Source organism: Pteropus vampyrus, unplaced genomic scaffold, assembly GCF_000151845.1.
Source record: "Pteropus vampyrus isolate Shadow unplaced genomic scaffold, Pvam_2.0 Scaffold213, whole genome shotgun sequence".
Classification (NCBI taxonomy): Eukaryota; Metazoa; Chordata; class Mammalia; order Chiroptera; family Pteropodidae; genus Pteropus; species Pteropus vampyrus.
The window spans coordinates 3,794,597-3,822,313 of record NW_011888994.1 but is presented as its reverse complement, the minus strand read 5'-3'; the positions used below and the strand labels follow the sequence as shown (position 1 = coordinate 3,822,313).

General features: G+C 52.6%; 1 protein-coding gene and 1 pseudogene across 6 annotated transcripts in view; one reads left to right on the top strand and one right to left on the bottom strand.

Moving 5' to 3' along the window:
- The window catches only part of ZFHX2 (zinc finger homeobox 2), a 28,481-nt gene extending 1,371 nt beyond the window's left edge, over nt 1-27,110 (top strand). For 3 of the 6 annotated variants that reach the window (XM_011372826.2, XM_023538158.1, XM_023538157.1), the window contains exons 2-10: nt 13,329-15,412; nt 15,623-16,140; nt 16,640-16,880; nt 18,190-18,264; nt 18,701-18,759; nt 20,446-20,646; nt 21,116-21,242; nt 21,409-24,870; nt 25,103-27,110. In XM_011372826.2, the coding sequence (XP_011371128.1) occupies nt 13,378-15,412; nt 15,623-16,140; nt 16,640-16,880; nt 18,190-18,264; nt 18,701-18,759; nt 20,446-20,646; nt 21,116-21,242; nt 21,409-24,870; nt 25,103-26,076 (7,692 nt within the window). In that variant the 5' untranslated portion in view covers nt 13,329-13,377 and the 3' untranslated portion in view covers nt 26,077-27,110. Of the gene's footprint in view, nt 1-8,443; nt 10,930-12,549; nt 13,178-13,328; nt 15,413-15,622; nt 16,141-16,639; nt 16,881-18,189; nt 18,265-18,700; nt 18,760-20,445; nt 20,647-21,115; nt 21,243-21,408; nt 24,871-25,102 lie in introns of those variants that run through there. The other 3 variants (XM_011372827.2, XM_011372828.2, XM_023538156.1) reach the window with 3 other exon arrangements.
- On the bottom strand, nt 7,847-7,965 carry LOC111747196 (annotated as a pseudogene).
- Nucleotides 27,111-27,717: the final 607 nt, after the last annotated feature.

Sequence of the window (27,717 nt, the reverse complement as noted above, 5' to 3'; positions counted from 1 at the left end):
CTGCCCATCTAGGACTCCATGCCCTCTCCTTCAGGGTCCTCATAGATTTCTCCAGCCTTTTTAGGCTACTTTGGAGTTTGCTTATCAGTCATGATTGTGGTAGTCACTGGTCCCGGGCTTGGAAGAGTCAGAGGATAGAGCAGATATGTCTCTCCTAAGGACTCCAGTGCTCTTTCAGCACGGCCAGGACAGCCTCCACTTCCACCTTCACATGGGAGGCTTTGGAACTTCCTAGCATTGTTGAGTATCCCCTTTGCCATGTGCCTTTCTCCCCCACCAGGACCTCACCTCTGGTCTCTTGTGAGTCATTTACCTCTCCTGGAGCCTCCCACCACAAACCTCTTCCTTGCCGATTTGATTTTCCTCCCTACACTCACTTTACCATTGTATATTTTTCATTTCCCCATTTTATTTCACCTTTTTTCCCCCATCCCTGTCTCCCATGATCTCCCTTGCCTATTCTCCCCTTTTGTTCCCATAATCTTCTGTCTTCCTACCTTTCTCCTTGGTTACCCTAAGTTCCTTTTATCCCTTATTTATCCCTCTCACCCAGCATTTTAACCCCAGCCGCAGAAGGTACCTAAGCAAGGGGCTGGGAGAGGTTGGGAGTATGGTTTGTGAAGGCACATAAACAGGCCAAGAAATCAATTTAATGGGCTTCTAGGGGTATCTAACCCCTTCATCAGTCAGGATCATTATGCCATGAACTGTCAACTATGATTTTGGAAGGGAACATTCTATAGGACTCTGAGCTCCACCATGCTTGGTTGCCCCTCATCCTTCAGTTTATTCTAGTGGCTTCTTCACTTGCCAGTTGGTCTTCTTCCTGCATTCCTGCTATTATCATATTTGGATTCAGCATGATTTCTTTCTGAGGCAGTTTACAGTAGTGTGGCAGAAGCTATCTTATGCAAGGAGACAGGTTCATTTAGCCTAAAGAAAGGGAAAGGTGGATAAAGAGTCTGGGGAGTTTACCTTGTTTTAAGACCATCTTTGTTTTTCCAGACCTCAGGAGCTTAGAAGGGTAAAAAGAGGAGGTATTATGAACAGAAGATGGAAGATTTCAGAGGTGAACAGAGTTACAGAAAGGAAGGAGAGGCTGAGTGCAGTAAATGCGTGGGGTAGAGAAATGCATGCTGTGAGGAACCTGCAAAAGAAGGGAATAAAATCCATGCGGAATGAGGGGCAGAGAAGGGCGATTAATGAAAAACTAAAAGAATGAAAAAACGATCTAATAGTGATACCGAAGGAAAGAGAGAGAGAAATGATAGAATATTCCTAAAGAGGTCAACCAAAAAAGCAATAAAAATTTAATATAATGGTAAAGTGGGGGGAGGGAGGAATTGAAAAATAAGATGAGGTGGAAAAGAAGGTAAATGGAAGGCAAATGAGTGCTGGAGCAGATCAGAGCTGCGCAGAGGTTGGTAGGGGGAAAGAGGAGAGGGTGAGGTATCAAAGGAAACAAATGCCTCTGGTGTGAGAAGGACACAGCGTGATGGATGCAAAGAGAGCGCTGCAGGAGGGGTGATTTGGAAAAAAGGCAGAGCAGAAATACCACTGGGCGAAGCCCCAAAAGAGAGAGATGCCAAAGAAGGGGGAGAGAGCACGCACAGAGCTATCTGATGAAGAGAAAGAGAGAGAGAGAGCCTCACAAACATTCATTCCTTTGGCCAAATCACTCACTACCCCACCAAAGTCCTTTGCATTTCATTCCCAAGCCAGGGGAACACAAGCAAAGAGATGAAAAAGTAGAATTCCTATTTACTTTAGCTGACAGGAACTTGAATCTTTCTAGCCCCCTGAGAACCAAGAACCTCAAGCCTCTGATGTCATAAATTGCTGGTGTTGCCTTGGCAACCTGACAGGGTTCCTCCCTCCATGATGTCAGAGCAGCTGGTGTTACCTTGAGACCCATAGAGGAATAACTTGCTGCTTTGCTGGGAAGCTGTACACTTACGTGGCCAGGGCTTGAGTCAGATCTGTAGGATTCCTGGGTCTGGTAGCTTGACCTTACCTCCTGGAGCAGTTCCTAGCTCAGAATGAGGTCTTGTTTGGTAGGACCTGCAGGAGCAAGAGGAGGGGGACCTGGGATAATAGGGGGCATGGCAAATGGGATGGTAGGACTGAAAGGCAAAGAAGGAAGAGAACTGCAAGTGGCAGTTATGGAACGTGAAAGGAGAAAGGCTTTGTGAACAAGGAGGAGACTTATCAAAAATGTAAAATGAACCTCCTTGAGTTTAGGAATGGTGACTGAAGCTGGAAATGCAGAAGAGCGGGGATCAGAGCTGTGTGAGAGTGTAAACCGATGCAGGGATAGAGAAAAGAAGGGTTCTGAAACGACAGGGCAATTCGACTGTGGAGAAAGTGAAAGAAAGGGACTCTGAGTTGGACAGATGAAGCTGTCAGGTGAGAGACCCCAGGTTAGTCCTGATGGCTATAGGCACAGGGGCCGCATCTGTCTAGTTTCTTACTGTTTTCCAGCACCTAGCACAGTGTCTTGTCACATAGATGCTTAGTAAATGTCTGTTCATCAAATGTTGAGTTAGTAGGTCGTTCGCCTTCCTCTCACCCCACCTCTCACGCCTAAGTCTGCATAAATGGGCAAGTTGGGAAATCAGAAACTGGAGGAGAGTTAACAGAGCAACAGCAAAGTCTGAGAGGGCAGACTGAGTTAGGGGCTCCTTGGAGGCAGGCAGCCAGGGTGGACTCTATGGGCTTATCTGAGGAGACTTTGCAGAGAAAATGGGAGGAAAACATGAATGAACAGTCTTAGGAGTCCAAGAAGAAGATGTGGAGGAGGGTAGAGAAAGGAGGTGGTTTCCAGAAAAGGTTGAGAGTTATTTCCAAAGACAGAGTTGGCAGATTTGAATTGAGAGTAGCATCCCTACCCCACCCCATTCCCAGTCATGAAACCACAATTGAATCGGTCATACTCATATTTTTACGCTGGTCACAAATAAAAAGTTCATAAATCAGTATCGGTCCCATCCTAAACACCCTGTCCTAATCTAGGCAATTACAGTGAAGTCAGCGTTGGCCAAGTGAGCCAAAAGGCAGAAGGAAGCATAGACCTGGATGTAAGAAACCCTGTGAGGGATGGCCTTCACACTGACTGCCCATTGTTGAATGAGTCCAGAGGTATCTAGGAGAAGAGGAGGCAGAAAGATGCAGAGCTCACTACAACTCTTTGAGAGAAATCTATAGAGAGGTGTCTAAATACACAGAAGCCATAGAGGAGAGAAATGTACTCAATCAGGAATTATAACCTGTCCTGCTCTTCTGGTGATGAGTCAGAAAGACCCTGAATGGGTTGAGGACTCTAGGAAGATGGAAGAGCAGGAGTGAGCTGCGAGCCCTAGAGCAGAGCCTGGCTGTAATAAGAAAGGCCCAGAGCAGCTGGAGAAGGGGCTGGTGGGCGGGGGCCTGAAGGGAGGACAGTGGCGGCTGGAGGCACTGTCAGCCGCCGCCATGGACTTGGGCAGCTCATATTTTGCGGCAGGCGACAGGCTGTCGACACAGCGGTCCTTTACCTCACCGTTAGAAACTCATTTCATTGATTTTTCCATCTTTCTTCTCTGGCTTCTCAGTCATCCCACCACTCACTTTCCCAGAGCCCCTTGCCTCTCTGGGGAAAGCCTCAGGGGACTGCCTGTACACCCCTCTTCCACCCCAGGCTGGTGAGATGGGGTAAAAGATTTAGAGCTGCCTTCCTGCGCTCTGAGGTAATCCCATTGGCTCAGTGTCCCCCTCATGTAAGAACTGGTCCAGAGACCAGAGCCTCTGTGTATGGTTGTTTAGGGTGCCCAGTTTAAGGGTGACAACTGAGGTCCACCTGTTCTCGTCACCAAGCTGTACCACCGGCATGCGGGCTGCATACACCTGGAGGAAGACATTTTTTTCTAAAATTCCTCCCAAGATAACTCCACACCCCTCAAAATGGTTTTTTTGTTTTGTTTTGTTTTTTCAAAGTCAAATGAGACAACAGGAGCTCACCTCTGTATTTGGGCAGGAATATGGGATTACAGTAAAGCTAAGGTTCCCGCCTTGGAATCACAGCAGGGCCACCTACTGGAATGGTGCTCGCACTGGGGCCTGTGCAGTTGGCAGGACATAGGTTGCAAGAGCTCTCTGCGGAGAGAAGAGGGTGTGAGTATGCAGTGTCTGGCCCTGTGTAGCATGTTGATGTGCAGGGTTGGTGGCGCAGGGTGGGTTTGGGTCAGAAATTTTTACTTCATGTGTGCACATTTCCCTAGTGCCTCCTCCAGTCACAGCCAACTACCCTTAGCTTCTCCCTTTGGGGCTGGGATTGGGCTAAAGGTCAAGAGTCAATTGCCAGTCATTTGGCTTCTCAGTGAAGGAGGGCAGAGGGTGGGACAGGAGTGTTAGATTGTGTTTCCCTGAGGAACTGATGGCGTAAATGCCATTTCCTGCCTCAAATTTTTCATTCCTTGTTTTGTCAGTAACCTCAGTCTCAAGCCCAAGGCCCTCTAGCTCTGTCCTCCTTTTCCTCTCTTGGGGAAGCTGTTTCTCTGGAGCCCAGTGTGTCTTGGCTCTCAGATGTCCGAGTCTGGATTCTGCTGCTTCCCCTGAGATCACAATTGTCTTCCTTTCTGTCCAGCCACTTCCATGTTCTATATCACTGGCCTGCTGGAGCCACAAATGCTTTCTTCCTCCCATCTCCAGCTTTTTCAGGCTGTGTGGTTTCTGAAACTTACAGGTAAATCTTGGCGCTTCAGGGAAAGGAGTGCACGCAAGGTTAGGAAGAGAGAAAACGAGGAAAGGGCCAAGAAAAAGGTTCAGGATGGATGGGTCAGGGACGAGTGGGAGAAACCCAGACAGGCAGAGGATGAGGAGGAGAGGGAGTCAAAGGTAAAAATCATGTGACTTCCAGCCAGGAGAGAGCAGAGAGAAGGCCACAATTTAAATGAAAAAGGAGGAGGGCCGTGGGCTGTGAAGATAGAGAACAAACTGGAAGAGAGAAGCCCCAGAGCTTGAGCGCCTGCGGGAAAATGGAAGCTCAGAGGAGGAGGAGGACGTGTGTTTGTCGGAGAGGCCTAACCGGGCAAAGGCAGACGGCAGTCTCAGACTCTGTGTCAGTCCTGAGTTCAAGCCATGCTGGCTTTGACCCTTGTGGGAGGAACTGAAGTGGCAAATTAACGATGTTAATGAAGTCACTGCTCCTTGTTTGTCTTTGCTGGTTTCCCCTTGAGATTTGTCCTTTGGCCAGACAGGGCAACGTGGGGGAGGGGAGGGCCAGCGGCAGAAAAGGGTGGGGGAGGGGCACAGAGAAGAGGACGGGAAATGGAGATAGGGAGGACAGACTAGAGGAAGAGGGGGAGTGCTGAGTGAAGAGGTGGAGGAGAGGAGCGACAAGGGAGATGCAGAAAGAGGAGGGAAGGGAAAAGAACAATGAGGAGCAGGAGAGGGAAACCTGGAAGGAAAAGCAGAAGAAGAGTGGGGAGACGAAGAGGTGGACCGCGGAAATGGTGAGCTGGAGGAACAGCCTAGGCCAGGGCTGAAAGAGCTGCAGCTGGTGGGGCCAGGGGGCGGGGCCTCATCTCCATCTCTAATGGCTGTGAAATGAGGTTAGCTCCATTAGAGGCGGTGAGAGTGTAACGAGATCACACTCATTAGGGCTGGGCCATCCCAGTAATTACCACCACCCCAAACACGGCCATGCTACTGAGCACAAACAGGCACAAACAGGCACGCGGCAACACGCCTGCACAGGACACTCCATCGCTGAACCGAAGCCCAGAGCCCACACCGATATAACTGAGGACTGGGGAGGCCCAGCCAGAGGCCTGAGTCAGCACCTTCCTAACCTCCAAGAGGTGGTTACACCCAGGCCCTCAGCCACACACACAATCAAAAAAGTAATAAACATACATGAATACCCCAACTCAGAAAATAAGGCATGTTATTGAATAATTATTTTTATTAATCACAAAGTGCCAATCTCAATAATGACCATTTCAATGGACAGTTCCATGAGGAACTATTCCCCATTCTGTATATGAAGAAACAGGCTTTAAGCAACTCACTGGAGCTCATTTACATAATAATAAATAGGACTAGAATTGATTAGAGGTCTGTCTGGCCCTAAAGGCTATATTTTTATATAATACCATACTACCCTTCTGATGAAGTTCGTATGCTGTTATGAATACACATGTGTAGACTTGCAGCTTTAAGAGACAGTTATCACAAATTAATATACATACTGTCAGTCAAATAACCTTTGACATCTATCTCCATTCACCCCCATCCTCATCTCCAAACATACACACAAAATGGCCAGGGCTCCTTTATAGACTGCAAGGTAGATGGTGCCCCCTGGAGTTGCACAAAGCAGTGGACCTGTTCTGGCCCATCTTACACTGGGAAACTAACTAGGAGACAGCCATCTAACAACTTCAAGCTCAAAGAGTAACATGATAGCACACATGCTCAAGGTGACACACACAAGGGTAGAGTAACAAACTCAAAGACTTCATTCAAAATGCATACCAGCCAGAGTTTAGAAGCTTACAAATTAATCCAAGAGCAGAGTGCTGAGGTCAGGCTACCTTGAGTCCAATCTTGACACTACTTCTTTCCAAGTATGAAACCTTAAAAATTACTTAACCCATCTAAATCTGTTTCCGTTTTTATAAAACAGAAATGAATAGCCATATCTATTTCATCATATTATAGCAGAGGATCAAATGATAAGATGTTTGCAGAGGGCTCAGCACTGGCTGGCAGATGGTAAACATTTAAAGATGTTATTTTATCATTAGTATTGTTGTAATAGTATTTAAGTGGAGTCAATACCATCACAAGGAGTCATATAGAATCAAAGAACCAGAGGATTTATTTATATACACAGTCACAATCGTATCCTTCCAAATAGTTCTAGAAGTAATTCCTTTTAAGCTCAGGGAGATCAAAGGTCTTCTACAGAAGTCCCCATGCCAGGTTCAGATAGGATCCTGAATCTGCATTCAAGGGCACACCTTTTCTATCCCTCTCCTATAGAAGTGCTCAGAGCTGACTTCAAGTGCTTGTCTAAGCCTAAGTCTCTCTAGTGCTCCACACTGCTGTCCTAACGTGAGAGGCTCCACTCCTGCCTGCAGCACACCTCAACAAAGCCGTGCAAATGTGGATGGATATTCAACTCACTGGTTGTGGTTTTAGTCTATAGCCTCCTTCTCACCCCTGGCCTCTCCCCTGTCTACTGCCTACCCACCCCCATCTTCTTCCTCTCAGCCTGTCCTTTCTCCTCACACCTCAACCAGTTCAGTCACACCAACCTTAAGCATCTTGCAAGGTGAAAGACACTGCCTCTTTGCTCCATCCCTCTCACTGGGGACAGACCACTTGCCCAATCTGATGCCAAAGCTGGGAGGCTTCAATGAGAGATGGAAAAAACTAGATTCAATATTTACATATGCAGATCAGGATGCAAACCCCCCTTACCTACCTTTCTCTCTCTTTCCCTTCTTTCTTCCTCTTCTCTGTCTTAGCTGTCTCTTTCTTTACCCTCTATGACTCTCCTTTTCCTGCCTGTCTTATCTCATTTCCTGCCATTCTCATTTTCTCTTTTGGATAAAATTTATCTTGCACAAAGCAAGCACTCCCCGAATATTTGAGGGGGAGAGGTCTAGGAGAGATAGGTAGAATTAAAAGGGAGGAATGGGAGTACCTTCTTTTATTTTCTTTTTAAATATAGAAGGTAAGATTTAGAGACAGAGAAAATGATAATTTTAAATGCAGGGAGAGGCCATAATTTTTTTTTTAGGCAACCCTTGGTTGACCTCACAGATTGCAAGGATCTTGTCAGCTTACAATCCCTTATTTTTTATGCCTACAGCACCTAGTCTTCCTAGGTGGTCTCCCATCCAAGTACTAACCAGGCCTGACCTTGCTTAGCTTCTGACATTAGACCGGATCAGGCTTGTTCAGGGTGCCATGGCCGTAGACAGGCCATAATAGTTTTGATCCAAGTATTAGCTGCTTCTGCACCCAGGCCAAGTGTGATCCTGAGCAAAACTTCCAATCTCTGTTCTTGGATAAAGGGGTGTCTCTAGGCCCAGCAATCAGGATGGCCAAGTGAGAAATGAACTCTGATGCTGGGCAGACTAGATATAAATCCTGCCCACCAAAGAATCTGCCCTCAGTGGTAAAGGGCAGAGGTTACAGAATGAATCCTGGTCAGGAAGGGGGAGGCAGAAGGAAAGTTGTCAACCTTCCTGCAAACACCTCGCTCCACTCTATGGGCAGAGATGGCCAAGAAAGAAGGAAAAAACTAATCTGATTGAACACCCAGTATATGCACTTTCACAGGTTACTTAGTGTAGTTTCCCCACAACCAGGTTAGGAAAGTATTATTATTACCATTTTCACAGATAAGGAAACTGAGACTTGATAAGTAATTTACCCAGTGGTGAGTGGAGAACCCTGGGCCTGCATGAATCTAAAGCCCAGGTTCTTCTGCTGCCTTAAAAACAAACAAACAAACAAAAAAAACACCACAGCTCATCAAGTGTTTGCTGTTTATACCAACCACTCTCCCTTATGCAGAGTGTACACATACCATCCTTCTTCTTCCTCTTCCCCTCTTCGCCGTGGCTGCCTCCTCTTGAAAGCAACAGAGTGGGTCAAAAAGGGGAGAAAGGCAAGGGCAAAGTGAGTAAGGAAGAAAGCAGTGCCTTTGACAATACTTTCAGAGAGTGGAAAGAGAAAAGTTCCTAAAAATTGCCCCTCGGTAAGTAAGGGAAAGAGGATAGATTGAACCACTGGGAAAGTGAATGGCAAAAATATTGGAAGGCTGATGTGGAAAGCATTGTATGCAAACTTTAAGCAAATGTGTTGATGACCTCTGGCAGACTTTGCTGCTGGGAAAGCCTTTGCCTTATCAGGTTTGGAGAAAAGGAAGGAGCGGGGCGGGAGGAGAAAACCTACCTGTGGGGGTCAGGCCTGTCCTCTCCTGGGTGATGTTCCTTCGGCAACCACTAGGGGGCAGTAGTGTTTTTTTCTCTGGTCTGCCAGAGGCTCTGCCCAAGGGGAGTCCTGGTCTTGCTGGGAGCTCCAGAGGGAGCGCATCTCCCCAGCTTTGCCTCTACTTCTCCCCGCCATCCTGAACACAGGCCCTGGCTCCTCCTTGGTGAGGGGCGGAGTCTCTCCTTCCTCAGATCTCATGTTTTTGGTTCTTTCTTTGCCCTTGCCCCTTTGGCTCCTGTAATTCTATGCTTCTGAAGACTCACTGTGTTCTCCCTGGCTCATGTGGTCTCAGGGCCCAGCCTGCCTTTTCAGCCTTCCACAACTTCACATCGAGCCTTTCTGGCCATCTCATAACATCTCTTTCTCAGTAGCTTTCTGGCCTCCTGGCTTCTTGTTGTAAGTACTGTGTATCTGCCCTCTGAACAGGGAGCGCATATCGAGAAGTAAGAATTCTTGACCGGCTGTTTGCAGGGTACCTTTCTGCCTAGTTCCCACGGAAGAATATTTGCAGTTTGGTGATCATGTTTAGTGATCAGGCAACAACTGCCTGGCTGAGCTATAAAAGTAGCCCTTCCATCTTTCCTTTCCCATCCTGAGGGATAACCTGGGTCTGCAAGGAGGAATAGGGCAATACCAAAAACAAAAACATCTGTCTCCATAGCTTTCTCCTCTCCTCAGCCTGTAAGGGTAGGAAGCATTAGGGAGGAAGATGGAATGAAGGGGCAGCAAGGGCACTCACTCTGGAGACAGAGGGCCTTTTAGAAGTTAGAAGATTCATCTCGGGGGGATGGCTACACCCTCAGAACTCTCCACCCTCCCTTGGCTCCAGGCCTGCCTCCTCCCATCCCCCTCAGTGGCAGCAGCCTTGTAATTTAAAGCTCTCTCTGTCGCCTCTAATGTGATCCTCTCGTTTTATTGACTCTCTCTGCCGTCTGTGGCGCCCCTTCACATCAATCTCCGTTCTAATCACACCACACCACCACCGCCTGCTCTGTCTCCCCCAACCCTCGCCTTGTGAGCCCCCCAGTCCTTACCTCTACCCAGCTCTTTCCTTTTGACTCTCTGCCCACCCCTCCACTGTACACCTGATCTGCCCTCTTCCTACCTCCTACCTCCCTCCTCCAGAGGCAGGAATGCCAGGGCCTTCAAGGTGTCTGTCGCCTTCTCCCTTTGCCCACTGCTAAGACGTGACCTGAGGGAGAACATAGGCCCTTAAGGAAAGCCCAGAACTAAAGGAGGAATGGCAGTGGTCTGAGGGAGAACAGGATTCTAGGTGGGGGGGGGGGGGGGGGTGACTTTTAGCCCTGTCATTTGGTTCTGCATCATCTCCGAAAGACAAAAACTGAGTTCAAGGTAGGAAGGGCAAAGACAGGGACACAGATTCAGAGAAGGAAAGAAGAAAAGATTGAGGAGGAGGGAAATGGAAGAAGGAAAAAAAGTGAAAAAACACTTGCTGCAGTTAAAGATTTGTAATAAATAGTGGGTGATGGGAGAAGCACAGAGAAGGGGGAGGAGTTGGGAGTGCACCGAGGCAGAGATAAATTTGCAATTGAAATTCTTTCCTGAAGAGGAGGAGGGGTAGGTTGGGAGGTGGGGAAGAGATTTGCAATTTTAAACAGCTACCGACCTACCCTTGGTCGATCTGGGTTTAAACCACACGCTAGCCCAAAGCTATGCTCCTTGGGTTTCTAGCTATAAATCATCTGTGTTTTTTTCCAGTCTTGGGAAGTATCAGCTTCGGAGAGAGGATTTGGGGCTTAGGTCTTCCTAGCCCTCCTCTGAATCTGAAGTTTGATCTAGAGTTGTGAGGAGCCGGGGAGAAGGAGCCGATCAATGTGATGTAAGCAGGGTGAGCCAGCGGGGAGACAGCACCCAGCCGGTCCAGTCCTCAGCAACAAGGTCCAGGAGAGGCCCTTGTTGCCTGACCTCAGTTCTTCTCATCAGGTGGGGCAGTGAATGGGTGGTGGGCCCCGCTGTGCAGCTGACAGAATGTCAGACCCCCACAAACCAGCGCAGTTAATTCTCCTTTCCCCCAAGGATTCCAAAGGAAGAATACCTTTCTCCCACAACTTCAGGGCTTCGGCTTTCTGGTCATCTAGGATAGACTCCCCTTCATCTAATCCCTACCGCACCATCCCCTCCACCCCTTGCCCAGGTGCTGATTTGCATTTTCATTACCATGCTGGTGGAGCCCCTCTTGGAGCCTTAATGGCTTTGACTTCACGCCTGGCTAGCCCCCCCAGGAGGAGGAGGGAAGCAGGAATGGGGCCTGCGGGCTGGGTGGGGCCAGACCAAGAATCCATTCCAAATCCAGGAGTCTGGAGGTGAGAGCTAGAGGTAGCCCAAGTAGAGGCCATTCCCCACATCCCTCCCCTGAAGCACTCTATCCTGAGCACTAAAGGTTTAATTATCAGAGATCTGCTGATACTAAGAACTGGAGAGGTTGTAGGCCACCTGGGACATTGGGAGAAGTATGGGGATGGTGAGGCATGAAGAACTGGTGAGTTTGGGGGGGGGGCGGGGAGGGTCAAGATAAAAAGGTTGGGAGCAGCATGGGAGGCTTGGTACTGCTAGTCAGCTAGGGGGGAGCCCAGGAATCCTGATTTCTAGACATTTGGAGACGCATTTTGCCTGTACTGTGTCTAAGAGACAGTCTGATTGGATGGAAAAGCCCAGGCCACAGCTTTGGGGTATAGCTCTGCCCTACCAGTCCTTTTCTAGTTTCACCACCTTGGAGCTGTGTGACCATCAGCAGCTCACTCAACCTCTCTGTGTCTTGACTACCTCATCTGTAAAATAAGGTTGTTGTAAGATTAAATGAGATAATTGCTGTAAAGCATTCAGCAGTGCCAGAACCTACCATGGTATATGCACCTTAATAGCTATCACTAATATTATTGCTATTGTTTACCTTTTGTCACAATAGCAATAGGAGGAGGTTAATCACATAAAAGCTGTCGTCTTTCAGCTGGCCAGGGAAGCTCCCAATTCCACATGCTTGTGACCAGAGTTGGGTCTGGAAGGTACCTGTGAGCAGCATGGGGCCTACAGGCCAATAATAAAATTTCACTGTAGCCTCTCTGACTTAGGGAAAATACCACTTCAGGGCTGGAGAAATTTGAGAGTCTTTCCCAGAGCTCATTTATTCAATAGGTAACGTATTAATGGTGTGGCAGGCATCTTTGTCAGTCCTAAGGATAGAGCAATAAATAAAGCAGACAGAGTTCCTGCTCTCATAGAACTTACCTTCTAGGAGGGAGAAATAAGTAAACCAAGAACTATCAGGTAGTAGTAAATCGCTAAGAAAGTAACCCCTGGGGCTTAAATTTAGCTTCGGTAGAGAGAGATGGCCTGTTGGAAGAGGCAGTATTTAAGCAGAGACCTGAATGAGGAGCCACCAGGCAGAGGTCTCTGGGAAGAGCATTCCGGGCACAGTAAACAGCTTAGGCAAGGCTCTAAAGTAGGAATGAAGTTGGTGTATTTGAGGAATGGAAAGAAGACAAATGGGCTGCAGCTAGGCAGCCAGGCAGAGGTGTGGAGAACAGGCAGGCAGGCAGGCAGGCAGGCAGGCAGGTGTCAGATCATATCCTTTTTCGGATCAGGGAAAGGAGTTTGGATTTTACTCATAGTGCAGTGGGAAATCATTGATGGGTTTTTAAGCAGAATGTAGTATGACTTACATTTTAAAAGACGATTCTTTATGATGCCTAAAATTTGCTTTAAAACAACACAGGAAAAGGGGAGAGTGGGTGAGGATATAGCTGGAACAAGATTGCCCGTGAGTTGGTGACTGCTGACAGGGGTGATGAGTACAAAGGTGTTCCTTATTTTATCTGGTCTACTTTTATATATGTTTGACATTTTTCATAATTGAGAATTAAATGAAAGCTCATTCTGGCTGCTAGGTGGGAGGAAACTGGATTGTAGGGGCAGCGGTGGAAGCTGTTGTATTAGCTCAGGAAAGAGATGACGTTGGTGCTGGTGGAGACGAAGAAAGAGGGATGTGACCCATGTTTGAGAGGTTGCTGTCAAATTCCATATGGGTGAGAGCAAGAAAAAATTAGGTTTTTGGCCTAAGCAACCAGATAAATGGTAGTACCAAATTCTGAGATAGGAAAGATGGGGAAGAATAAATTCAGGAGAGAAATAAAGAGTTCTGATTTTGGATATTCAGTTTGAAGCCTGTTAGAAAGTAAGTGAAGCTTCAAGTTGGCAAATGGGTACTTGAGTCTGGAACTCAGAGAAGGGGGTGGGGCCAAAATATCAGGGGAGTCACCTGCCTAGCTGGTGTCTGCCTGACAGCGTGTTTCTCTCTGCCTGCTCTCTCCGTGTTTCCCCTGCAGGGTACTGGCTGTCACGCTGAAATGAACCCCCAGCACTCCTCCGTCTGCCATGGCCACCCTTAACTCAGCCTCTACTGCTGGCACCACCCCCTCCCCTGGGCACAATGCCCTGTTCCCACCTCCGGACACCTCCCCTCGCACCCCCTCTGATCCTGTCACCAAAGATGCCCCTGCTGCCCCCTCTACCTCTGAGAGCATGAGGCCCTCAGAGCGAGGGGTACAGCCCCTGGAGTCAGGCTGTGGCCTCGTCCCACCAAAGGAGATTGGGGAGCCCCAAGAAGAGCCCAGCTGTGGTGGCTTCCCAGCAAAGGACCTGGAGGTAGAAGAGAACAAGGAGCAGGAGGAGGAAGGAGGGCTCCCTCCTGTGGACCTAAGCAACCATTTATTCTTCACAGCTGGTGGTGGTGAGGCCTGCCTAGTGGCCAAGCTGTCCCTGCCAGGTGGCAGTGAACTCCTGTTACCAAAGGGCTTCCCCTGGGGCAAGGGGGGCATCAAGGAAGAGCCCAGCCTACCCCACCCACACCCTGCACACCTCACTGCCCTTCACATCCAACATGGCTTTGACCCAACCCAAGGCTTTAGCTCTTCTGACCAAATTCTGTCCCACAATACCTCAGTGCCATCTCCGGCCACCTGTGAGGGAAGGGATGGAGCCTTCTGGAGCTATCAGCTGGCTCCAAACCCACCCGGAGATCCCAAAGATGGCCCCATGGGGAACAGCGGGGGAGACCACAGGGCACTGTTCTGGCTCTGCCTCATGTGCCGCCTGGGTTTCAGCCAGCCCGAGGCCTTTATGGGTCACACACAGTTTCATGGGGTGAAGCTCACCCCTGCTCAACACCAGGGCCTGCCAGGCAACCCGGCCGTGCTCCAAGAGGGGGACGAGGGCTGCATGGCCCTCCTAAGCTTTCTGGAACCAAAACCGCCTGCTTGTCCCCCTTTAGAAAGACCCCTTGACAACAGCAGCACAGTGAAACTGGAGGCCAGTATAGCCCAGACCGAGGATGGTCCCCCTGAGACAGAAGCCCAGGCCCTTGTCCTGCCCATGGAAGAAGTCATGGCGCTCAGTCCACCTTCCTCACCCACAACCCCAGCCACCTGGGACCCCAGCCCAACCCAAGCCAAAGAATTGCCAATGGCAGCAGGCGAGGCAGGGCCGGATTGGTTCCCCGAGGAGCAAGAAGAGGATAGAGGGCTCTGCCCCCCACTCGACCAAAGCTCACCCACCTCCAAGGATGGGGGCACTCTCCCCGTCCCAGTGGGCTCCCCCGAAGACCCCAGTGACCCACCCCAGCCCTACCGCCTAGCTGATGACTACACTCCGGCCCCTGCAGCCTTCCAGGGCCTCAGCCTGTCCAGCCACATGTCTCTGTTACACTCGCGTAACTCCTGCAAGACACTCAAGTGTCCCAAGTGCAACTGGCACTACAAGTACCAGCAGACCCTGGACGTGCACATGCGGGAGAAGCACCCTGAGAGCAACAGTCACTGCAGCTACTGCAGCGCTGGGGGGGCCCACCCCCGCCTCGCACGCGGAGAGAGCTATAGCTGTGGCTACAAGCCCTACCGCTGTGATGTCTGCAACTACTCCACCACCACCAAAGGCAACCTCAGCATCCACATGCAGTCTGACAAGCACCTGGCCAACCTGCAGGGCTTCCAGGCGGGGCCTGGCGGGCAGGGAAGTCCCCCAGAGGCATCACTCCCTCCTTCCGCAGGGGACAAGGAGCCCAAGACCAAATCTTCCTGGCAGTGCAAAGTGTGCAGCTACGAGACCAATATCTCTCGCAACCTACGCATCCACATGACCTCTGAGAAGCACATGCAGAATGTTCTCATGCTCCACCAGGGGCTGCCGCTGGGCCTGCCACCTGGGCTGGTGGGGCCAGGCCCCCCTCCCTCAGCAGGGGCTGCCCCGACCACCCCTCCTGAACTCTTCCAGTACTTCGGGCCACAGGCCTTGGGGCAGCCCCAGGCTCCCTTGCCTGGCCCTGGGCTGAGGCCAGACAAGCCCCTGGAAGCCCAGCTGCTTCTCAACGGCTTCCACCCCCTTGGAGCACCTGCCCGCAAGTTCCCCACACCTGGTAAGCATCCTGGGCTCTGCTCCTTCTCCCTTCCTCCCCCCTGCTCCCAGGGCCAAAGTCGATTCACTGCTCTCTCCCAAGGGCCAGCCCCCCCAGTTAGGTACCCCCCAGCTCTCTCAGCCTAACCTCATTTACCGACCACCCACATTCCCATAGAGCAAACTGACCCTGCCCCATTCCTTGGGCCACTAATCTGTCTTTGTCTCCTAGCCCCTGGCAGCCTTTCCCCGGATGCCCACCTGCCTCAAAGTCAGCTCTTAGGCTCCTTGTCCGATGGCCTGCCCACCTCACCACCCCCAGATGACAGCCCTTCCCTGAAGGTGTTCCGCTGCCTCGTGTGCCAGGCCTTCAGCACGGACAACCTGGAGCTGTTGCTCTATCACTGCAGCATGGGCCGCAGCCTCCCAGAGGCTGAATGGAAGGAGGTGGCCGGTGACACCCACCGCTGCAAGCTCTGCTGCTATGGCACACAGCTCAAGGCCAACTTCCAGCTCCACCTCAAGACTGACAAACATGCTCAGAAGTACCAGCTGGCAGCCCACCTGAGAGAGGGAGGTGGGGCCACAGGCACCCCCTCCCCTGTGCCCCCGGGAGATGGGGCTCCTTATGGGTCTGTCCCCCCACTGCACTTGCGCTGCAACATTTGTGACTTTGAGTCCAACAGCAAGGAGAAGATGCAGCTGCACGCCCGGGGTGCAGCCCATGAAGAAAACAGCCAGGTCTATAAGGTGAGAGGGGCAGGAGGGCAGAGCAGAGAGCCTCTGGAGAGAGAGTAGAGGAGATGGGGGTGGAGATACAGAGTGGAAAAAATGATGGGAAAACCCATGGTGGCAGGATTGGAGAAAAAGGCACGTATGCACCAGGGTTAATACAGTTTGGAGACAGACATGGAGAAAGAGACCAAAGGATGCTGGACTCTGACAAAGTGAATCTAATACTTTATTCAGGTTTTCTGGTGTTTGGGGAAAGAGGGAGGGGTCCGTCTCTGCTCGGTCCATCTTGTCACCAAAAGTTCAAGAACGGAATCAGATTCCATTCACTAACGAGGAGGGAGTCTAGGATCAATAGGAGGAAGTAAAGGAGATTGTGGAGCAAAGGCGGTAATACTCAGATGGCCTTAGGAGGGAAAACAGACTCAAGAGGGTGGAAGGGCTGGGAGGTGGGGGTGCTACTGGTCAGGCTCCCTTGGGGAAAGCAGAGGAGTCCCCTGTGTCTCTGTTTTTCCAGTTTTTGCTGGAGATGGAGGGGGTGACAGCAGGGGCAGAGCTGGGGCTGTTCCGCTGCCTACTGTGTGCCTGGGAGACGCCCTCCCGCCTGGCTGTGCTGCAGCACCTGCGTGCACCGGCCCACCAAGATGCCCAGGCCCAGCGGCGCCTGCAGCTGCTACAGAGTGGCCCGGCAGCTGAGGAAGGGCTCTCAGCTCTTCAGAGCATCCTGAGCTTCAGCCATGGGCAGCTCCGGACTCTCGGTGAGGAAGAGGGGTCTAGATGGGACGGGCTGGGCAGGGAGGGCAGCCAGCGGGGCGGGGCAGCCAGGGGATGATGGGAAAATGATACAAGGAAGGAGGAACGGGTCTGTGGGCATGCGACTGCAAGTGGAAAGGAGCTGTGAAGGAGTGATAAAACTGGGTTTCAGGAACAGTGGGGATGCCAAGAGGCTGCGGGAGGGAGGAGGCAGAGAAGGGTAGGGACTTTGCTGGGTGGAGAACAGGACAGGAAGGGAGGTGAAGAGGAATCACCCAGTGATTCCAAGTTGTAACTAGTGTCTTAGCAACAGTGAGTGGGGGTGGTGGGGCGGGAGGAAGGCTGGTCAAGAAGGAGAGGCAGAAAGATAGAAAAGAATGGGCCAGGACATACAGGAAGTTGATGGGGGCTGTGGGCATGGCGTGAAGGCAGCAGGAAAGGGAAGGCCCTGACGAGCTCCCTAGTCTCTTCCTGTCTCCTACAAGGTCTTCAGGCAGAAGGCTGGGCTGAGGGTCCCTCCTTTGGCAGCTCAGGTTGTACCAGCAGAAACTGGGAAGTGTCCACCAGATGCCACTGATCCAGAGGGTGCAGGAGAAGGGCCGAGAAGGGGCTGTCAGAGGTGGGCACAGGCACCCAGGCTACAGAGAGGCCAGTGATAGGCAAGGGTGAGGGCACAGCACGGGCAGCAGGAACCAGGAACAGGAAGCATTGACTGGTGCTAATTGAATTGCCAATATGCTGGCTGGAGTTAAGTGCCGGAGGGGCCCAGATCAATAGCTAACGATCCTGGCGCAAGGCTGAATGGAGTTAAGGAACTTTAACACTTTAATTAGGCCGCCACCGAAAATAAATTCCTACACATCTGTCAATTCTTACTTGAGTGGTAATCTCCTCTCCCAGTTAGACCTGCTGCCTCCCGCTCACCACAGCTGCTTCCATTCAACCTCACCATCCTTCTTCAGTGCCCCTCCCACTAAGTTTGTTGGCTCCCTGCTTCCTGCTTCCTGCTTCCAGGATCAGTCAAGACAGGGAAGCGAGTTTGGTCCTGTTTCTGTCACCTACTGCTGGACTTGTTTGCTCATCTTTAAGTGACAGAGGCCAGACTCACAGAGATGATTTCTAAGGCCCTACCAGTTCGAACACTATGATTTTCCCCCTCGTCCTCTGTAGCTCTTTTTGTTCTCCCCTGCCTGTTGATCTATTCATCTATTTTCTCCTTCAGTGTGTGGCTGTTTGACCTCCTTTCTCTGCCGTATATCCTCCCTTTCCTGATGCTTCATCCTTATGAGCTGACTCTCCTCTCATTCTACATAGGGAAGGCTCCTGTCACCCCCTTAGCTGAGCCACTCGCCCCTGAAAAAGATGCCCAGAACAAGACAGAACAACTGGGTGAGTTGTTCTAGTTCACTTCCCTCCATCCCTTGCCCTCCCCATTCTCCATTCCTCATACATTCTTAGATGCTCATGAGACCTTGGAGTAATCCAGACACCCAACAAGGCCTCCTGTGATAGAAGAGTCAAAGCGATCAAAAGACAGGGCTCATCAGAGGAAAAGGAGGCAGAGGCACAGAAGGCTAGGTGCTTCTAGTCTCTTTGAGGACCCCAACCTGGCTATCGCACTAACCTGGGGTCAGCCCTGCCGAGCCTCCGCTTGCTGAACTCAGTTTAGCTCTGTACTTTCCTGCCCTTTTTCCCTTTCCCCAGAGCCCAGTGCCCTACCCTGGAAGCTCCTTGCTACAAATAAGATGCCACTTAAGGGCTGAGGGTCTGTGAAAGGAAGAGGGAGGGCTGTCAATCTCTTAATCTCCTCTCCTTTCATCCTCAGCTTCTGAAGAGGCACAGAACAAGACTGGCCCTCCTGGAGACAGTACCAACCAGACCACGGTCAGAACTGGGGTAACTGGGAAGAGCTGAGGGGGGGTCTAGTTTTACTCCAGTCATGTTCTAAAGGCTGAAATTCTAATCAGCAGAGCTTTACAGGACAGAGATTTCAGACCAAAGGTAGACCTAATTTTTTCGTGATTGTGATTTGTTTCACTAAGAATACAACATTTTAGAAATTCCACCTAAGTCCAGCTATGTATGTTCAGCACCAACAGGGGGCAGAGCTGGCCCCCAGGGGTGGAGCACTGAGGAAGATGACAGGAAGAGATGGCAGGAGGGAAAGGTGAAGAGAGATTGGAAGTAGGTGGAGAGAGGATGGAGGAAAGTAGTGAAGAAATAAAGAGAGGCAACAAAAAACTAGATGCCATCCAGTTAGCTCTTTAGTCCTGTTAAAACAGAGCAGAGAGACAGCTAAACATGAAAGTTCGTCTCCTACAGAAGGCCCTGAGCCTGGATGGAACTGTCCTGGCACCTCCTTCCTGAGGATAGAGGCACCAACTCAGATGAGTCACAAGGACAGCAAGCCCTGCATATCTCTAAGTCTCCAGGACTTAGGCCTCTGCCTGATCTACGCAGACCTCAGCAGTTTAGCTCTGTGGCCTGAAAGTGTTGATTCTGAGGGGACTCCCAGCCTTTGTTTTGAGGTGCCATCCTGTGCCTCAAGGCTCTCCAAACTAAACTGCAATATGCAGTATTTTTTACGACTGCCTTCCTGCAAACTGCTGCAGTAATGGCTTATGTCGCCGCAGCTTCCTGTCTTCCTAACTCCTGTCCTCTTCAGCAGACCTACTCCATGTGTCTGCTCCCTAGGCCTATGTGCATTATTATGAGCTTCTAGATACCTTTCCTTTATGGCTGTCCCCTCCCTGGCACAGGAGTCTGGACCCCTGGTGCAGGGAGCAGGAGAGGAAGTGAGCCAGAGAGACAAAAGCAGGCTGGAGGTCAGGGAGTCAGGTGACTAAGGTGGAAGCAGGGGCCTCCTTGGCCCCACCCTCCAGAAGTGTGGGCAGGAATGCACCAACAGAGCCAGGCCAGAATTTTCTGGAGCCACTGGGGGAGCTATGGTGTTTGTTTACATTAGTAAGGGAAGAAAAAAAAGGAAGGAAGGAAGGAAAAGAAAGTGGGAGCCGCTGTGCCTCTGAAGGAGAATGAGCCGCCTTCAGAGCAGAAAGGTAGGGAGGGCCCCTACCTTAGTTCAGGGATGCTGGGGAGGCCGAGTGGGCAGGGAGCGGGCAGGGATGAGGGAGCCTCTGGGTCCAGGAAGTGTCAGAGGGAAGGGGAGCCATTTCAGGGAGAAGATGCAGGGAGTGTGGGGGTGGGTAAGAAAAGAAAACTAAATCCGTGGGAGGTAGGTACAGGGCCTTACTGTCAGCTGGGGAACTGAGTAGGGCAGTAGAGACAGGGAAAAACAAATGAAGGAAAGACAGAGAGGCCAGGGTGGAGGGAGAGGGCCAGACAAAGGAAGGCAAGGTGGCGCCCTAACCTAGGCCTTTGTCTCACTCTATGGGAAATGAGGGAGGAGCCAGCTTTCAGGACTGTGGCTGGGTCCATGGTGATGCCTTCCTATTGGGCTTATTCCTTCTGAATTGAGAGTGACGAACTGTGCTGTGTCCAGGAGCCCAAAGTCTGAGTGTTAGTGGGTCCCACCCTTCCCTGACACCCCCTCCACCACCCATGTGCCCCCAGGTATACTGCTGTCCATACTGCAGCTTCCTGAGCCCAGAGTCCGACCAGGTGAGGGTTCATGCACTCTCCCAGCATGCAGTGCAGCCCAAGTACAGGTGCCCACTGTGCCAGGAGCAGTTGGTGGGCCGGCCTGCCCTGCACTTCCATCTTAGCCACCTTCACAACGTGGTGCCTGAGTGCGTTGAGAAACTGCTGCTTGTGGTGAGTACAGGCTGTGTGAGGGCCCATCCAGGAGGCCCTGCTAGGGCCGGGCAGGAGGGGAGGCAGAGGTGTTGGGCAAGTGTGTGTATTGGGGGGAGGGTGTTGGTGAAGGAAATAGCATTTCAGAGATTTGAGGGTGGATTGTAGAGTTAGAGAGAACCTCAGAGTGAGGCTTAGCTAGCTGTCTCTACTTGCCTGTGAGGAAGCTAAGCATTTCTTTAACTTCCACTGGGTCCTAAGAAAAGCTGTTCAACAGCAGGCCCAGTCTGCCAGATGGGAGAGGTGCAGCCCAGGCCCTCTCCTCTGTGAGAGAAGCAGAAGTTAGATGGGAGGTTTGTCCAGAGAGGAGACTAGAGCCATGGAAAGGGGCTGGGCACAGGCACAGGAGTAGCCAAGGGGTGGGGAGCGGGAGGTGTGTGGGGGGGGGGGGGGGTAGGGGGAGAAGTCCCAAGGATTTCTTCCATTATAGGCCACAACTGTAGAGATGACCTTTACGACCAAAGTGCTGCCTGGGCCCACTCTAAGCCCTCTGGGGGATGGCCCAGAGCCCCCAGCTCCTGAGCCAGAGCCTGCACCCAGCAGAGACCAGGCAGCAGGTAAGGAAGGGGATGGCAAACCTCCCAAGATGGCAGGAAAGGACCTGGGCTCCACAGACCAAAAAGGTCTGAAGGCAACTGAGGCAAGGATCAGCTGCCCTAGATGTTGAGTGGGTGGAGTCTGACTTAAAGTTCCCTTCTCATTGCAACCCCTTCTCTCCCCTAGAAGGCCCTTGCCTGATCCCAGAAGCCAGTCCTGATCCTCTTCCTGAGCCTTCTCTGCCCTCAGCTGAGGCCCCAGACAAGCCCACAGGAAGCCCTGACCAACTCCCCTCTCCAGCCCCATCTCCGGCACCTCGGCCTGATGCCCAGGCTGAAGAAATGGCTCCTCCACCCCCCATGGCTGAGGAGGAAGAGGGGACTATTGGGGAGCCCCGCCCTGCAGAGCCGGCTGCAGCTGACTCTCGCCACCCTCTGACCTATCGGAAGACCACCAACTTTGCCCTGGACAAGTTTCTCGACCCTGCTCGGCCCTATAAGTGCACTGTGTGTAAGGAGTCCTTCACGCAGAAGAATATCCTCCTGGTTCATTATAACTCAGTCTCCCACCTGCACAAGATGAAGAAGGCTGCCATTGACCCCTCTTGCCCTGCCCGGGGAGAGGCTGGCACCACACCTGCCTCTGCTGCTGCCACAGACAAGCCCTTTAAGTGCACAGTCTGTCGAGTCTCTTACAACCAGAGCTCCACCCTGGAGATCCACATGCGCTCTGTTCTGCACCAGACTCGCTCCCGGGGGGCCAAGACTGATGCCAAGGCTGAGGGGCCAGAGCGTGGCCAAGAAGAGCCCAAAGAAGGCGAGACTGAGGGGGAGGTGGGCACTGAGAAGAAGGGCCCCGACCCCAGCGGCTTTATATCTGGATTACCTTTCCTGTCCCCTCCTCCCCCTCCCTTGGACCTGCACCGATTCCCGGCCCCCCTCTTCACCCCACCAGTCCTGCCCCCCTTCCCTCTCGTGCCCGAATCACTGCTGAAGCTCCAGCAGCAGCAGCTGCTCCTGCCCTTCTACCTCCATGACCTCAAGGTGGGACCCAAGCTGGCACTAGCTGGGCCTGCGCCCCTGCTGTCCCTGCCAGGTGCCACCCTTCCTCCCCCACCCCCACCCCCAAAGGCTGAGCTGGCTGAGCGGGAGTGGGAGCGGCCCCCCATGGCTGAAGAGGGAACTGAGGCAGGGCCAGCATCACCCTCCCAACAAACGCCCAACGAGGCAGCCCGCACTGCAGCCAAAGCCCTTCTAGAAAACTTTGGCTTTGAGCTGGTGATCCAATACAATGAAGGGAAGCAGGCTGTGCCCCCTCCTCCCACCCCACCCCCACCAGAGGCCCTGGGAGGTGGGGACAAGTTGGCCTGCGGGGCTTGTGGGAAACTCTTCTCCAATATGCTCATCCTCAAGACACACGAGGAGCATGTCCACCGCCGCTTTCTGCCCTTTGAGGCTCTAAGCCGTTACGCTGCTCAGTTTCGAAAGAGCTATGATAGCCTATACCCACCTCCCGCAGAACACTCCAAACCTCCTGATGGGTCTCTGGATTCACCTGCTCCCCAACTTGGTCCACCCTTCCTGGTGCCAGAGCCTGAGGCAGGCGGGTGTCGTCCGCCTGAGGATCGAAACCGGGCAGGAGGACGCAGGGCCCCAGAGGAGGAAGACAGCTCCAGAGGGAATCTTCCTCCCCTAGTACCTGCAGGCCGCCGGTTCTCTAGAACCAAGTTCACAGAGTTCCAGACCCAAGCCCTGCAGTCTTTCTTTGAGACCAGTGCCTACCCCAAGGATGGAGAGGTGGAGCGGCTCGCAAGTCTCTTGGGCCTGGCTAGCCGTGTGGTGGTAGTGTGGTTCCAGAATGCCCGCCAGAAAGCACGCAAAAATGCCAGCGAGGGGGGGGCCGTGCCAACCACAGGAGGCACTGGGGGAGTCTCCGGCTGCAGGCGCTGCCATGCCACCTTCTCCTGTGTTTTTGAGTTGGTGCGACACCTCAAGAAATGCTATGACGACCAGCCCACTGAAGAGGAAGAGGAAGAGGCAGAGAGAGGGGAAGAGGAAGAAGAGGTAGAGGAGGAAGACGCAGAGGAGGAACAGGGCCTGGAACTCCCAGCAGGGCCTGAGGGCCCATCACCAGAACCTCCCGACAGAGAAGAACTGAACCAAACAGAGGCAACAAAGGCAGGAGGCAAAGAGCCTGACGGGAGGGCTCCTCCCTCTTCTCCAGTCCACACCTGTGACCAGTGCACCTTGTCTTTCCCCAGCGAGGACCTCCTCACCAGTCACCGCCGACTACATTTCCTGCCACCTGTGCAGCCCAGTGCTGCCCCCCACCTCCTAGACCTGCCCTTGCTGGTGTTTGGGGAGCGAAGCCCCCTGGTGGCAGGTACTCCACCAGTGCCAGGGCCACCCCTCAAACGGAAGCATGAGGACGGCAGCCTGTCCCCCACAGGCAGTGAAGCAGGGGGTGGAGGGGAGGGTGAGCCCCCCAGGGACAAGCGTCTGCGCACCACCATCCTGCCTGAGCAGCTGGAGATCCTGTACCGCTGGTACATGCAGGACTCCAACCCGACACGCAAGATGCTCGACTGCATCTCTGAGGAGGTGGGGCTCAAAAAGCGAGTGGTACAGGTCTGGTTCCAGAATACCAGGGCCCGAGAGAGGAAAGGCCAGTTTCGAAGCACCCCTGGGGTAGTGCCCAATCCGGCAGTCAAGCCCCCCGCCACACCCACCCCTGCACCCTTCCCCAAGTTCAACCTGTTGTTGGGCAAGATGGATGACGGGACTGGGAGGGAGGCCCCAAAGAGAGAAGCACCTGCTTTTCCTTACTCTACTGTCACTCCTGCTGCCGGGTCCCTGCCTTTCCTGCCATCTGGGAAAGAGGCCACCACTCCAACACTAGAGCCACCTCTACCTCTCCCACCTCCCCCTGGCCCCAGTGAGGACGAGAGCCCAGAGGAACCAACGAAAGTTTCTCCAGAGAGTGAGGCTTGCAGTCCATCTGCAGGGGACCTGAGTGATTCATCTGCTTCCAGCCTGGCTGAACCAGAGTCTCCTGGAGCTGGAGGGACCAGTGGGGGACCAGGAGGTGGGGCTGGGGTTCCAGATGGAATGGGGCAGCGGCGCTATAGGACCCAGATGAGCAGCCTGCAGCTGAAGATCATGAAAGCCTGCTATGAAGCCTACCGCACCCCTACCATGCAGGAGTGCGAGGTGCTGGGGGAGGAGATTGGGCTGCCCAAGAGAGTTATCCAAGTCTGGTTCCAGAATGCTCGTGCCAAGGAAAAGAAGGCCAAACTGCAGGGGGCAGCAGCTGGTGGGGCTGCGGGCAGCAGTGAGGGCCCCTTGGGAGCCCAGCGCACTGACTGCCCCTACTGTGACGTCAAGTATGATTTTTATGTCTCCTGCCGAGGGCATCTCTTTTCCCGCCAGCACCTGGCCAAGCTCAAGGAAGCAGTCCGAGCCCAGCTGAAGAGTGAAAGCAAGTGCTATGACTTGGCCCCAGCACCCGAGGCACCCCCGGCTCCCAAGGCCCTGCCTGCCTCTATGCCCCTTGGGGCTGCCCCAGCCCTGCCTCGCCTGGCCCCAGTCCTCTTGTCTGGCCCAGCTCTGGCCCAGCCCCCGTTGGGCAGCTTAGCTCCTTTCAATTCAGGTGAGTGGGAGGTTGGGAGGAGTTGGACTTCAGAGAGCATTTCCTTTTACTGACATTTTCCTTCCTTTTCCTTCTTGACTCATCCCATCTCCAATCTCCTGTGGCCTTCCTTTGTTTCCGGCTCTTGTGGGGGAGAGAAGGGAGGAAAGGGAGCATGGAGGCTAGGTGGTGGGAATGAATAAGTGTGAGGCTGGAGGTGGCTAATCCTTCATCACTCCTTTCATCTTCCTAGGCCCTGCAGCCTCCTCAGGCCTCCTTGGCCTCGCCACTTCGGTCTTGCCTGCTACCACAGTGGTCCAGACTGCTGGCCCAGGCTGCCCCTTACCTCAGAGACCTGGGCCTGACCAAACCAACACCACAGCAGGCACCACTGACCCCACCCCAGGCCCGCCTACTGAGCCCTCTAGTGACAAGGTCTCTGGTGAGCGAAAGCCAACTGCAGCCCCCACCAACTCCACTGATGCCCTCAAGAACCTCAAAGCATTGAAGGCCACTGTCCCAGCCCTGTTGGGAGGTCAATTCTTGCCCTTCCCATTGCCCCCTGCAGGGGGGGCCACACCGCCAGCTGTCTTTGGCCCCCAGTTACAGGGGGCTTACTTCCAACAGCTTTATGGCATGAAGAAGGGGCTATTTCCCATGAATCCCGTGATACCTCAGACCCTCATCGGACTGCTCCCCAATGCCCTCCTCCAGCCACTGCCCCAGCCCCCGGAGCCTACAGCTACAGCGCCTCCAAAGCCTCCTGAACTGCCTGCTCCAGGGGAGGGGGAGGCCGGGGAGGCCGACGAGCTCCTGACAGGCAGCACTGGCATCTCCACCGTGGACGTGACCCACCGTTACTTGTGCCGCCAGTGCAAGATGGCATTTGACGGGGAGGCCCCTGCCACGGCTCATCAGAGATCCTTCTGCTTCTTTGGGCGGGGCTCCGGGGGTTCCGTGCCCCCGCCACTGCGGGTGCCCATCTGCACCTACCACTGCCTGGCGTGTGAGGTGCTGCTGAGTGGGCGTGAAGCCCTGGCCTCCCACCTGCGCTCCTCGGCCCACAGGCGCAAGGCGGCCCCGCCCACAGGGGGCCCACCCATCACCATCACCAAGGCCGCCACTGCTGCCACGGCTGCCGTGGCTTTTGCCAAAGAGGAAGCAAGATTACCTCACACGGACTCCAACTCAAAAACTACTACTACCTCTACACTTCTAGCTTTATAAACAGATAAACCAAGATTGGGAAGAGGAGAGGGCCTCAGGGCTCTCCTTCTCTTACCCCAAGGGGTGATTGGTGGGAACTCAAATCCCTTACTGCAACCTTTGGCTCTGCCCACTTCATGGGAATCTTTCAATTCCCATCCTTGGTGGGTTTCACACCCACCTCCAGCAGAGTCCTGCCTCCTCCCCAATCCCGCCCCAGACACAGCTGTCCCCCACAACTCCTTGCCCTGTCTTCATAGACACACATCCCCACCTAGTCATCCTGATTATTCATTCCTGTCTGCCCTGCCCACCATATACAGAATCTATCCTTGGTTCATCTTCCTACAACCTTTTCTCCACTGAATTCCCAGTTTCCCCCTAACTCCTAGGAACTCACACACTAATATCTCTTCTCCCATGCTGTTCCACTGACTGAGAAAACACCAAAAAAAAAAAAAAAAAAAGAAAGAAAAAGAAGAAAAAGAAAACCCAAGACAAAAAAGGGGGAAGGAAAATAAACTGCCACTCTCCCTTCCCGCCCCCTTGTGCAGAGCGTCATACTGCTCACAAATTTTCCAAATACCCAGTTGGCTCCAGAGTTGGGAGCCTGGGATGGGCAGGGAGCCCACAAAACTAACCAAACTTTAGGTTGGGGGGGCATTCCCAGCTCACACGCACACCCCTCCTAACCTCCCTGCCTGACAGGGGAGCCCCTGTGGCCTAGACTCTAGGGAAGCTGTGGCCTGGAACCCCTCTGCCAACCCCCACCCTGCACCCTGGGAACTGCAGTAACTTATTCTCAAAGGCTTTAAACACAGAGATCCTCTCAGCAGCCGTGGGCCTGCCCCTTGTCCTAGCCCTGCCATGTGGGGGGTCCAGCCTCTGGGACTGGCGCTGCCCACCAACGGCAAATCCAAAGTTCTTTAAAAAAAAAAAAAAAAAAAAAAAAACAAACACACACACAACCAAAAAAAAGAGCACGCGCACACATGTGCACAAAAGAGATGGTGATACCAGAGGAATGAACTAAAGAGAAACAAACTTGGAAAATACAAAAAAAAAAAAAAAAACCCTGAAAAAAACTCCCATCAAACAAGTGGTTTTTTTCCTGTTTGTGCCCCCCACCCCTGCCATTTAAGGGTTTCTTTAAACCACCTGGCTTTGGAAGATCAGATAACTTTAAGTCTACATGGGTACGGTGATCCCAGAGAAAAAGCAGTGCAGCCTTGCCTTGGCTGTGACCAGTCTTGGGCGGGAGTTGGTAATGGGGAGAGGAACCTGGAGACTGGGGATACATCCTTGCCCCTGAATTGAGTATCAGGAGAGGTAACATCCCCTCATTCCCAGCTGAGAGAAAAGTCAGTGTTGCCAGAAATGTCTTGGCAGTGCCGCGGGGAAAGTGGGAGGGCTGGGCAGTTGGTTTCTGAATCTCGAGTATGCTTCCCTTTTGTGTAGCTAACCACCATTCTCACTTCTTTCACAAACCTCTACTCCTATTTTCCTTCCTAGTGGCCCCTTCACATTTTTGGTCATTTCTTAAAGTCTTTGGGACCCTTGTTTCCCATCTGTGTTCTTCCTCGTTGTCCTCTGCCCTGGCCCCTGCTCCCTCCAGCCCAGCCCAGCCCAGCCCCTCCAGTAAGCAGCAGCTGCTAGGGACAC